This window comes from Acomys minous, assembly GCF_964271855.1.
Source record: "Acomys minous genome assembly, chromosome: 13".
NCBI lineage: Eukaryota > Metazoa > Chordata > Mammalia > Rodentia > Muridae > Acomys > Acomys minous.
Genome location: NC_140495.1, coordinates 102,783,908 through 102,797,052, shown reverse-complemented (window position 1 = coordinate 102,797,052; position 13,145 = coordinate 102,783,908). Strand labels below are relative to the sequence as shown.

The 13,145-nt window shown below is 49.4% G+C and overlaps 1 protein-coding gene across 3 annotated transcripts in view; it reads left to right on the top strand.

The window, feature by feature from the left end:
- The window catches only part of DIP2A (disco interacting protein 2 homolog A), a gene marked incomplete at its 3' end in the record, with an annotated part of 86,623 nt that overhangs the window by 66,742 nt on the left and 6,736 nt on the right, over nt 1-13,145 (top strand). For 2 of the 3 annotated variants that reach the window (XM_084752433.1, XM_084752431.1), the window contains 13 exons: nt 689-890; nt 1,526-1,635; nt 1,707-1,787; nt 3,675-3,798; nt 5,427-5,548; nt 5,690-5,801; nt 7,368-7,477; nt 8,211-8,341; nt 9,254-9,422; nt 9,724-9,894; nt 11,116-11,145; nt 12,100-12,161; nt 12,396-12,453. In XM_084752433.1, the coding sequence (XP_084608559.1) occupies nt 689-890; nt 1,526-1,635; nt 1,707-1,787; nt 3,675-3,798; nt 5,427-5,548; nt 5,690-5,801; nt 7,368-7,477; nt 8,211-8,341; nt 9,254-9,422; nt 9,724-9,894; nt 11,116-11,145; nt 12,100-12,161; nt 12,396-12,453 (1,482 nt within the window). The remainder of the gene's footprint in view (nt 1-688; nt 891-1,525; nt 1,636-1,706; nt 1,788-3,674; nt 3,799-5,426; nt 5,549-5,689; nt 5,802-7,367; nt 7,478-8,210; nt 8,342-9,253; nt 9,423-9,723; nt 9,895-11,115; nt 11,146-12,099; nt 12,162-12,395; nt 12,454-13,145) is intronic. The other variant, XM_084752432.1, reaches the window with a different exon arrangement.

The window sequence follows — 13,145 nt, the reverse complement described above, 5'->3', positions numbered from 1 at the left end:
TCGCCGTATTCTGAATTTATGCTGAGCATTCTTATGCAAGACCACAGGGTTTCTGCTTAACTCGTTATTCTCTTGTTAATGTAGTTGCCAACAGCCAGGTGTTGTCACTCACTGAATTCTGGCCACTGGGCCCAGCGTCTCCCAGTGTGGCCTCCATGCTGACCCGGACAGGAGAGCTGGGAACAGCTCACATGGTTTTGTAGTTCTCCTCCTTTGCGCACATCTCCCTGGGGACCAGCTGTCAAGACGGTTTAAAGCCACGTTAAATTGAGCCTCCGAGCTGTGCTGCCAGCTGACTTCTGACGGAGGCCATGCTCCTTACTTTCCACTTTCAGGGGTTGCTTTTGATTGTTAAGTTAGTTGTATTTGAAATGTAGACATAATTCCAAGTTCAGGATGTCTAGCCTCTGTTGTTTCCGTTCACTTCTCCCCAACTGGAGGCCTCACCATATTTTTGTGGCTACTGAGCTATAAAAGCAGTTACATAGGCTAATGTGTTTGTGTATGTAAACTCTGTGTGTCTCATGGTACAACTAGGCATGCTCTCTGTCCTCTTGGCGTGATGATGTTTCAGAGGTCACTCACCCGCTGGACGCCTGCACTTAAGCTCTCTGTTCCGTGTGGCCCCCTTCCAGCTCTCCCCAGCCTGAGCTGGCAGCACACGCTCAGCAGAGTTCTTGCCTTCCAGGCCATCGACAGCATCCACCAGGTGGGCGTGTACTGTTTGGCCCTGGTTCCTGCCAACACCTTGCCCAAGGCTCCTCTCGGAGGAATTCACATTTCTGAAACCAAGCAGCGCTTTCTGGAAGGGACGCTACACCCTTGCAGTGTGTTGATGTGCCCTCACACCTGTGTCACCAATCTCCCCAAGCCTCGCCAGAAGCAGCCAGGTTAGTTGTGCCTAACAACAAGGCTGTCTGGCCTTGACTGGCTTGGGGTGCACTGCACTGGTTCTTGCAGTAGTGACTGTCTACCTCTCTGGGCCTGGGGTTAAGGTGTATGCCCCTGTTCCTGGCAACAAAAGGGGGTGCTGCCAGAGCATTTAGGCTCTGGAATTGAAGGAACCTCTGGTGGTCACTAGGTTACAGGAATGGAAGTTTTTCAAGGGACAGTTTTCCGTTGCTGATTTAACATAACAACTAAGCTTAAAGGCCAGTTTAACTAGTATATTTAGTTTTTTATTGCCTTGGTTATATAAATGCTTAGGAAAGGCTAACTTTCTTTTACTGATTACCGAACAGATAAACTATCTCAAGTATAACACACTTCAAGGATTGTGTTTTTTTTTCAAGAATTCTGATTATACGTAAAATATAGAAAAGCAATAAACATTGATAATTAGTTAACATTCCAGGAATATATTATATGGCATAGTTTATACTTGGGAATGATCTGAATATTTACATTTAAATGAAAGAGTTAAGTACCCAACTATGTGTCAGAATAACAAGTGTTACATATAAGTGGAGTCACGTGACAGTTACGGGTTAGAAGTTCCCAACCTGTCCCTGGGATTCTGTTGTAGAAGTTGGACCGGCTTCAATGATCGTTGGGAACCTGGTTGCTGGGAAAAGGATTGCGCAGGCCTCTGGGAGAGAGCTGGCCCACCTGGAGGACAGTGACCAGGCTCGGAAGGTACTGGGCAGCTCCTGGGGGCAGGTGGCAGGCACGATGGGGCAGGTGCGAGCCCTCCTGTCTCTGTGCAGTTCCTGTTCCTGGCAGATGTGCTGCAGTGGCGGGCTCACACCACTCCTGACCACCCACTCTTCCTGCTGCTGAATGCCAAGGTGAGGGCAGGACTCTTGGGGGGTTTCCCATTTGTCCTCCACATTGTCATTATTTTGTTGAGAGAATAGAATGGTATTAGACCTTAGTCCCTCCTGAGGCATTGTTCTCTCTACTTGTGCTTTGGTTTTCTTTCTTCTTTTGTTTTGTTTTAATTTATTATAATTTATTCAAATTATATCCCGATTGTTATCCCCTTGCTTGTATCTTTCCATTCCCTCCCTCCTTCTTCCTCCCTATTCCCCTCCCCTAGCCTTCTGACAGAAGGGAGCCTCCTCCCCCACCATATGACCACAGTCTATCAGGTCTCATCCAGATAGCCTGCTTCCCCTTCCCCTGTGTGCCCACCAGGCCTCCCCACCAGGGGGAAGTGATCAAATTGGGTCGGGGGCACCAGAGTTCATGTCAAAGGCAGTCCTCACTCCTCCCACCACTGTGGAGAGTGAGCTGTCCATTGGCTAGATCTGAACAGGGGGTCTAGGTTCTCTGGGTGCATTACCCTTGGTTGGTGCAACAGTTTGTGCAGACTTCCCTGTCTCCAGATCCGCAGGCCTTGATGGTCTCCTTGTGGGGCTCCTGAACCCTCTGGATCCTTCCATGCCCCCTTTCTTCCATACCACTCTCAGTGCTCCACCCAGAGTCCAGCAGCGAGTTCCAGCATCTGTCCCAGTCCCCCGCTGGGTGGAGTCTCTCGGAGGACATCTATGTTGGGCAAATACCCACTTCTATGTGCTTTATACAGTTGACACAAAGTCTGTTGATTTGCATTTATCTGGAAATGCTCTATTTTCTTACCAGGAATTTTATCTGTGCAAATGCGCTTGGGTTTATGAGCTAAAAGAAAACGTTTATATGATAATACTTACACATTTAGTCTTTGTACATTTGCTTACATATTTGAAGTGACAAACACTATTTGCTGCTCCGAACTGCTTCTCTTGTGTGATTAAGAAATTCTCTGTCACATTGTCTGTTAATGTTCTATACCATGCAAAGATACAGGAGGGTCTGTACCCCCCACACTGCAGGATTATAGAAGCAAACATGAAACCCTGTGTGGCTCCCCTGCTGGCCACATCAAACATACTTTAAGAGATCTTGATTCTTTTCTTGTCCCATAAAGAACAGGTACCATGATCTTAGATAATGCAAACCAGGTCCTGGTATTCTTTGCTCATTCAGAGATTTTCTTTTTATTTACTTGTATCTGACAGGACCTTGCTGTGTATCCCAGGCTGGTCTTCAGCTCTCTGTCTTCCTTTCTCGGCCTCAAGGGCAGGTACAGGACTGTGCCTCCATGCTCAAGTCATTCAGAGATGCTTGCCGATGCCCTCTGTGTCTAAGCAATAAGCTTCTCTGCTGAAAAGTTTCTCACGTGAGAGGCTGTCTTGCTTCCTGGTATATCTCAATAGACATCCATTTTATAATTGAACTCTAACTCATGCTGACAGATAGTGATTAATTGTCAGCAAAGATGCAGTCAGCTCATGGGGAAAGAATTGTTAAGTGCTGGAGCACTGGTTCTGGGCAGGGACGAGAGGGCAGTGTCCTTCAGGCTCCAAGCGGGGAGGCCAGGGAGGCAGGTCTCAGGACAAGGATTCATGGTTCACATGGGTCCCAGGATGGACATTCTGGCTTCTTACAGTCTTTGGCTCTGTCAGGTATGAGTGAAGTGCTTACTTACCCTTCGAGGCTCAGGCTGGACCACTCAGAGACGCCCAACCCCCTACTACATGCCCAGGCGTGGCAGGCCCAGTATTTCCTAGCGCTGATATCACTTGACTCCTGACCCCAGGAGCCTGGTGTGCAGAGCGCTGCACACAGGTTCCAGAGCACATACTGTTCTGTCTGAAAGCATCAGCACACCCGTGAACCTGGTTCTTCTCCAGGGCACAGTCACCAGCACTGCAACCTGCATCCAGCTGCACAAGAGAGCAGAGAGGGTGGCTGCTGCGCTGATGGAGAAGGGCCGACTGGATGCTGGGGACCACGTGGCTCTGGTCTATCCTCCAGGTGTGTATACACCCAGGACCCTCTCCTGACCTTCTGAAACTGAGCTCTGCCCTCCCCATTCCTGTGACGCCAGTGCCACTGTGAGCCCTTTGGGTGGGACCCCTGTTCCTAGTGGCCGTGATAGCTTTTTGCTGTCAGGATAGCAGGTACACAGGCGCATCCTTCTTACCCTAGAGCTGGACTCTCATCCTTCGAGGCACAGCATCTCAGAATGAGGGGCCGGGGAAGGGCAGCTATTGCTGCAGGCTGCCGTGAGCAGGGCTGGAATTTGAAGTCTAGTTGTGTTTCTTAGAGAGCTCCTTGTTCATAGCGTCCCTTCAACTCTAGTTCAGACTATAGGGTTTTGCTAAACCTCGTCTCTAAGACCGCTCTCTCACTCCAAGCCCCTGATTTCTTTTAGGACAGTAGCTCTCAGCCTTCCCAATGCTGGGACCCTTTAATATAGTTCCTCATGCTGTGGTGACCCCCAACCATAAAGTTATTTCATTGCTACTTCATAACTATAATTTTGCTACTGTGATCAGAATTTAAGTATCTTATATGTACAATATCTGAGATGTGACCCCTGGGAGAGGGTCATTCAGCCCCCAAAGGGGTGGCAACTCATAGGTTGAGAATCACTGCTTTAGGACACGGCAGGATTGGAATGTCCTGTTACTACATATTTTTGGTATCCCACATTACATGCAGCATTCTCAAAGTAATTATGACATCACCTCAACCACCTTGGGAAGGTGAAGTTTGGGGTGTGTGTTCCTCATACCCTACCCACTTTTTTCATGACATTGAGAAGTGAAGTGAAGCCAGGACCCTGCACATGCTGGGCAAGGGCTCTGTCTCACCCTTTCATCGGGGCTACTGCAGGTGCTGTTCTCAGACAGCGGCCACCAGAGCTTCATTCTCCCCTCACGTAAACACCGTCTTCCCGTGTGCTTTTCTCCGTGTGCTTCTGTTCCTTGCATCTCTCTGTGTCTTTTCCTATCTTCAGTAACTGACATTTCTCTTCTCTTGCTCTTCTCCCACTCAAAGTTTTAAATGTCACCTTGTGCTTTATCCTAAGACTTTGTTGTCCTGTGCTCCTTCATGCTGCATCTTTATCTTGAAATGAATTTTTTTAAAGTTTCTGTTCTTGTCTAATATTTTTAAAAGTTATAGTTTCTACCAGTATCATTTTCTAATCTGTTTTAATATGCCTTGAGATATTTGTAGTCTTTGTAGGTATCTGAAGGAATGGCTCCTCTTGGTATGGAGGCTGGGGACCTCCACTGCGGGCAGGTGGTCACAGAGGTTGTCCGTGAGGCCTGTATATACAGACTTGCCCAGCCCTTCTGGCTCCTGGGTCTGATGGGCCAAAGGTCTCCTGCACAGGGCCAGAATCTTCCTGCTAGTGTACCCCAGTCCACATCCCCGTGGCCCTTCCTGAGACCCCCTCAGGGTGTAGAGAGGCCTTCTTCTCTGTCCTTACTGACAGTGCTAGGTCTGATAAATACCGATTTGGAGTTAGCCATAGCTGTGTTGAAAAGAAATCCTGCCTGCTGGTCATCTTTCTATCTGAGGACAGATGTTGTATGCTGTCCTCATGAGGCCTCTCTTGAGCCCAGTGTTGACCATGTGCCTTATCTCCCCAGGGGTGGATCTTATTGCTGCGTTCTATGGCTGCCTGTACTGTGGCTGCGTGCCTGTCACTGTGCGACCACCACACCCCCAGAACCTTGGCACCACACTGCCCACTGTGAAGATGATTGTTGAGGTAAACTTACCCTACTGGCAGGCCATGTTCTCCTGGGTGGGAAGTCATGGCGCTTGTCACACTGGTCTCCTCTGCAGGGTAGTGTGTGGGTGAGTGGCCAGGCTTACAGCTGACTTGGGCACTTGCTTCTGTGTGATCTAGGTCAGCAAGTCTGCATGTGTCCTTAGCACACAGGCCATTACACGGCTGCTCAAGTCCAAAGAAGCAGCTGCCGCTGTAGATGTCAGGACCTGGCCAACCATCCTAGATACAGGTATGTGTCTCCAGCAGCTGCCCCTGCAAAGACAAACTGTCGCTTTCTTTCCTGGAGCTTTCTGTTGTAGGAGTTACGTTGTTGACCCTATGCAAAAAACTAACCATTAAGGAGCTGGGGAGATGACTCAGTGGTTGCAAGCACTTGTTGCTCTTGCAGAGGACTGGGACGTGGTTCCTAGCGCCCGCATGGAGGCTTACAACAGCCTATAACTCCAGGCTGAGGGATCCAATGCCCTCATGTGACCTCTACATGTATATAGTGCACTTATATACACTCAGGCATAGGAATATACACATAAAATAGTAACATTCTGAACAACTAGATATTCAGGTAAATGGATCAGCCTGTGCAAATGACAAGAGGCCTTCTTGAATTTACCTGGTAAATTGAGCAGGCACAGTGGTAACGGGGCAGTAGGTGCCGCTGTTGCTTACACGGGTTGGCTCTTTGTCCAAGAAGTGAGGTCTCCTCAGCTCTGGGGCTCCCATCAGCGCCTCCATACTCACATGTTAGGGGCAGAAATCCCATCTCCACTGGCTCATGCCCACATACTGAGCTGGCAGTGTCTACATGTTTTTGCTGATTCCTTGGGGCCACAGTTTTCACTTTGCACCCCCTAGGATCCCTATCATTGTCACTTGTGAGTGCTACCATGCCCTGAGATGCCTTTGCACCAGCTGGGAAGAGGCTGTCTTATGGTTGATTCTGCATGAAGGGTACGAGCAGCTCTGCAGATGTAAACTGCTGTGCCTAGCAGATCCCCAGCACTGTGTAGGGATCAGGTGTCTGCAGATGTAAACTGCTGTGCCTAGCAGATCCCCAGCACTGTGTAGGGATCAGGTGTCTGCAGATGTAAACTGCTGTGCCTAGCAGATCCCCAGCACTGTGTAGGGATCAGGTGTCTGCAGATGTAAACTGCTGTGCCTGGCAGATCCCCAGCACTGCGTAGGATCAGGTGTCTGCAGATGTAAACCGCTGTGCCCAGCAGATCCCCAGCCCTTCGTAGGATCAGGTGCTGACTTCTGAGTGGCGGGAACCTCCCCTTTCCCACTGGAGCCTTGCATTCTGAAGTCCTACTTTATGTGGAAACCAGAGGCTAATATGGCTGAGTTCCTGACTCTGCGGTAGGCATGAAGGGCAGGGGTCAGGCTCTGAGCTCCAGCTGGGCAGAATCTTTCAGTCTCAAGAGCTCGGACTGCCCTTGTTGAACCTGTGCCCGTTTGTACGGCAGACAGCAGCAGTGCTTACCTCATGAACTGTGGCCCTGTCGCAGCCTCTGCAGCATGGTCATGGCCGTAGAACTCTGACCTTCACCTTTAGCAGTGAAGTGACTTCTGTTCCCGTCAGCAATCCGGTTCCGCGCCTGCCGAATAGACTCGGTGAGCCTGCACCAGGCATCGTTTCCCACATGTGAACAGCGCACACAGCCTGCTCTCTGGGAGCCTGCCTTCTGTGACAGATCTGTCTCTGGGCTCAAATCATGTCTACTTCTTGCCTGGGGAAGTTGAGCTTCTACCTGTGTGGGCTGTGCGACATTAGCCACTGGTATCTTCTGTTTAACAGATGACATTCCAAAAAAGAAGGTAGCTAGCATTTTCAGACCGCCCTCCCCAGACGTGCTTGCATACTTGGACTTCAGTGTGTCGACAACCGGGATCTTAGCTGGCGTTAAGGTAGGACCCCATGAGCTCGTGTTGGCTTCAGCGTCACAGGCACACGGAGGGAACGGCAGGAGTGAGGCTGCAGATAGGAATGGTGGGGTTGTAGCGTTAGGCAGATGCTCCTTCTCCAAAGCACAAAGCAACAATATTGTGGGTTTTTTTTTATTTATGTTAAACATTGTTGAAGCCCAAAATTAGACCCCTGAGAACACTGCACCTTTGCTGTTTATGGCAGTGTCTGGTCTCTGGATTAAGGTGACTTTGCTGAGTTTATTTAATGTGAATTAAAAATAAACTTTCAGGGCCTGGTATGAGAGCTCATTGTTAAGAGCACTTGCTGTGCTTGCGGAGGACCCAGGTTCCTGCACCCATTTCAGATGGCTCATAACCGCATGTAATTCCAGCTCCTGGGGGTTTGATGCTCTCTTCTGACCTGCATGGACAGCAACCATGCACATGGTGTACATAAACACATACACATAAAGAAAACAAATAAATCATCTTGTAACAGTGCAGTAGTGAATGCTTTACTGCCTTGGACTCTTGCTTCAGAGATGTCCCTGTGTGATTTTTGGGGTTATTCAGGCTCTGTGGCAGAGGCAGGAGCCAGCCGTCTTCTCAGAAAGTAACTTGGCGCGTGGTGAGATGGAGCTGCATGCCCAGCCAACCACAGTGCATAGCAGATGTGGCCTCTAACCCTCTCTTCCTTCACAGCCCTGAGCAGGCCTTTTCTTCACTCCTGCAGATGTCACATGCAGCCACAAGTGCCTTGTGCCGCTCCATAAAGCTTCAGTGCGAGCTCTACCCCTCACGGCAGATCGCCATCTGCCTGGACCCTTACTGTGGCCTCGGCTTTGCACTGTGGTGTCTGTGCAGGTGAGGGCATGCATCCTTCGCTCTTGGGCCTGTGTGGCCCCTATGCTTCCTCAGAACGTCAGCCCCTCCAATGGCTTTCTGAGTGTCTTGGAAGCCTAGAAGTGTGAATGGGAGTAGGTGGCTAGCATCTGGCCTTACAATTTTATAAAGAGTTAAAATAACTGGGCGTGGTAGTACATGCCTTTAATCACAGCACTTGGGAGTCAGAGGTAAGTGAACCTCTAAGTTTGAGGCCAGCCTGATCTACATAACAAGTTCCAGGCCAGCATAGGAGACCCTTTCTCAAAACAAAAAAACACAAAACAGAAAGGAAGGAAGGAAGGAAGGAAGGGAGAAAGAAAGAAAGAAAGAGAAACAGAAGAAAAGAAAGAAGGAAAGAAAGAAAAGTGGTTGAGCAGGTAAAGACACTGTGCAATTCTGGCAACCCCTTTTATGTGGGCTCAATCCCTAAAACCCACATAAAAGTGAAAGGAGAACAAACTCAATGAAGTATACACACACACACACACACACACACACACACACACACACACACACACACACACACACATACACACATACATACACACAATAATAATGAAAAAAGGAAAAGAATAAAAGTATTTTTCATTAAATAAAAACAGTGTCTATTATTAGTGACTGGGAAGAATCTTCTGGTTCTTTCAAATGCTATAAGGCAGTGAGCGACCCACCTCTGTAGTAGGAGGCCTCTTCCATACATAGCTCTGATGCTTCTGAGTGTTTGGGTGGACAGCAGGACCACACCCTGCAGTGTCTTTCTGCTAACCTCCCCCTGCAGTTCTGAACAGACCTGTGCACATCCAGGCTGGAGCAATGCTCTCCGTGAGGAAGGAGCAAGTATGCCTGGGGCTTGGCATGCTGGCTCCTTTCCAACGGTCCTTCTCCTCACAGCGTCTACTCTGGACACCAGTCAGTGCTTGTTCCCCCACTGGAGCTGGAGAGCAACGTGTCCCTCTGGCTGTCTGCCGTCAGCCAGTACAAGGCCCGCGTTACCTTCTGTTCCTACTCAGTGATGGAGATGTGCACCAAGGGCCTTGGTGCGCAGACAGGGGCCCTCAGGGTAAGTGCTAAGCTGGCCATCACAGCCATGGTGGCTCTTCCAAGTCCACGGGCCTCTGCCAAGCTCTCCTCCCCAGCCAGAGAGGAGGGCCTGTGAGGGGCAGGAAGGAGGGTCGGCGACAGACTCTTCAGGAGACTCAGCAGTGTTTCTGTGCTTAGAATCCCCCAGATGAAGGCCTACTTGTCTTTATGTATGGAGTCCATGGTCAGAACCCCGGGGTGTCCTGGAAAGTCCTTTAGGTAGTCAGTGCTGAGGGCCCCAGACTGTGTGTGCTGTGGGATGACTCCTTGCTCTTCTGCAGATGAAGGGGGTGAACCTGTCATGTGTGCGCACGTGCATGGTAGTGGCTGAGGAACGGCCCCGGATCTCATTGACACAGTCATTTTCTAAGCTATTCAAAGACCTGGGCCTCCCTGCACGAGCTGTGAGCACCACGTTTGGGTGCAGGGTCAATGTGGCCATCTGCCTCCAGGTAAGTCGGCTGCACCCGGGATCGCTGGCTCCTGCACCAGGGGATAACGTGTTTGTAGACTGACACCAGTGTCTAGTTCTAGCTATATTTCCACCTGGGAGCTGTGGATGTTCCATTTCCACAGAGCCATTCAGCTTTGAAGACTGAGTGCTTTGTTTAGAAAGATGTCCTTTTCTTTCTAATGAACAGCAATGCTTAGATAGAAAAATCAGTGATTATTGTACCTATGAGCATTTGTAAGTTATGTGTAATATGCAGCTAATTTTAAAAAACAAGAAGGAACTTGCTTTCTTAAGAAATCTGTGTGTGGTTGTTTATGCCTTTAATACCAGCACTCAGGAGGCAGAGGTGGGTAGATCTCTGTTTGAGCCCAGCCATGTTTATAGAGCAAGTTTCAGGCCAGCCAGGCCTCCATAGAGAGACTCTGCCTTTAAAACACACACACACACACACACACACACACACACACACACACACACACACATCATACATGTATAAATCTCAGGCTGGAGCACTAATAAGGATGATGATCTGCATTGGCCACTTCAGGACTATCACTAAAGTAGTAATCTAAGCGAAGTTTAGATCAACATGGGCATCACAAGGCTTTTTCAGTAGCTGTCCTTGCTTTCTGGTTTTATACTAGCCTCTGTTTCACTTCTTTCTGAGAATGTCTTAAAGCCAAATGCTGACCTGACACCTGACAGTCCAGTGCTGTAAATGCCCTTTCTGCATTCCAAAAACACAGGCTCAGCTCGAGCCCTGGTCTCTGGGTGGCTGCATGTGCAGGGCGGGGCTTGGCGCTAGAGTCTACAGCTGTCTACAAGGTGTCACCCTGTTTCCTACCTTATTGGGCAATGTCCACTTAACCGTGAAAAGACTGTGCTGCTGACTGCTTTACATCTCAGATGACTGTGTGGAGCTGAGACTAGGGGGCCCTGGCTTGATCTTCCCACTGTGACTGATGTACAAAGTTGGTGACTATGAGTCAAGAAATACCTGATTCTAGCTCTAAATGGGAGAGCATTGGCCTTGCTTGCCAGCTTGTGAGGGCCATGTGCAATGGCAGAACTTGTAATGATACATCTGTGTTTGCTCTTTAAGATACAGTGATGTGTTCTTCTCTCTCACGGTGTTTCTCATGTGGCCTGTGGCCTTCTGTTTGTTTCCTGTGCTATTTCCTCCCTGTCTCCCTCTGCTGGCCGCCCTGGCCTCTGTCAGCCCAACAGGCTGGGAAAACTAGCTGAGCAGGTAGGACCTTGCCCTAGCCCCTCAACCTTGCTAATGTCTCCGTGTCTGTCACCCCCTTACAGCTCCCCATCCCTACCCCGCTTCTATGAGTTCATGTGGCCTTCTGGTGGATTCCAGAATACACGTTTCTTTTACCGTCTTAGTTTATTCACAATGAGAGCTAGGGACTTGACAAAAGCTTCTTTGTAACCAAATGTAAAAGGCTGGTGAGAGGTCATGCTGTCTAGACTCTTCAGGGAATGATGTTGACCAGGATATCCATCTGACTGATGCTCCTTGTCAATAAAATGGTAATACCAGGCCAATGAGAGGGCTTGGCAGGTAAAGGTGCTTGCTACCAAGCCTGACAACCTGACTTCAGTCCCTGAGACACGCAGGGGGTAGAAGAAGAGAACTGACTCCCTCAAGTTGTTCTGTGACCTCCACATACATGCTGTAGGCATGTTGGTTTGCACACAAACACACACAATTAATTAAGTGTATTAGTAATAGTAATCATCATCATCATCATCATCCCTGCTGAGTGACTACACTAACACACCCTGCTGGGATGACACTTGAGCTGTGTGGCTCATCTGAGTGTCTGCTTAGTCCTCAGAGTTGGTGAGGTGCAGGCCCTGACTTGATGCGGGGTGGAAATGCCCCCAATCTGCACTGTGGTTTCAGCACATCAGAAGCTAGCGGGGACAGAAATTTTATCAGAACTGACATACAAATTCTCAGGGTTGACAGTTCATTCACAGTTAGCTTTGCTCAGTGCATCTAGCCAAGTAGATGTTGGATGGACAGCATCACTCTGCCATGGGGGACCATGAGCCTACGCACACTGGTGGAAGATGCACAGCCTCTCTTCCGGTGTCACAGACAGCTTGGGAGGAGCTACCACATGGAAACACCTGCAAAACTGAGCAGAACATAAGAATTCTGAAAGACGTTCTGTCGTTTTCCTTTCAGGGCACAACAGGCCCGGATCCCACAACCGTCTATGTGGACATGCGGGCACTGCGCCATGACAGGTACTGACCCCTCCCTACCTGCATGACTTTGTCCATACCCTGTGATTAAGTACTGCCAGCTGGATTTGCCCAAAAGGTATCTCCCGCCTCCTGTGTGGTATTGATGCTGGCCAAGGCAGGGATGCTTGCATCCAAGAAACAATATTGTGGGGGTCACTCAGATGCATGTGACTTGCTTTTTTAAAAAACTACTATAAATTGTATTCTGAAATGTTTTTCTTTGTCAATTTTTAGAGTTCGTTTGGTGGAACGAGGTTCTCCACATAGTCTACCGCTGATGGAGTCTGGAAAGGTAGGAGAAGTTGGACTATTAGACCCTGGTGTGGCCAGTGCTGGGATGCACGCTCCTAGTGACTATGGTACCGCGTGGGGAGTGGGATGGGCCACTGAGGCCTAGAACTGTGAGATCAGACCTTTGAATCCTCAGAGCAGAGAGCCATAGCTGGAGTGCCCAGGTATGGAGCAGAGAAGGAACTGCCTCTTGGCGGACGCTAGCAGGGGGTGGAGCGGGGAGGCTGTGGATCAAGGGCCTCACACTTCCGTCACAAAGGGCAGTCTTGATCCTGGACTGCAGATGAGGAAGAATGAATGCTCTGATCCAGGGTGACAGTAGAGAACAGCCTACCAGGGCACAGCCAGAGATTTGCCATCAAAACCAGCCTTGGCCTACTGAGCACGTCCCCGCCCCAAGAAACCTCCAGGTGGCTGGGAGAAGCTGACTGTGCCTGAGAATTCCCACATAGAAATGTGAGCCACAGTTTGTGTGAAAGTCAGATCTCCTTCTCCACTTAATGGTGGAGAATGTCCTGTCCATCGGCTAGTCTGGGTAGGGGTTCGAAGTTTACTGCCTATATTTTCCCTGGCCGGTGCCATAGTTTGAGGAGGACCCCAGGGCCCAGATCCGCCTGTCATACAGTTCCTCTTGTAGTTTTCCAGGACCCTCTGGATCCTTCTATTTCCTCATTCTCCCAGGCTTCTCTCACC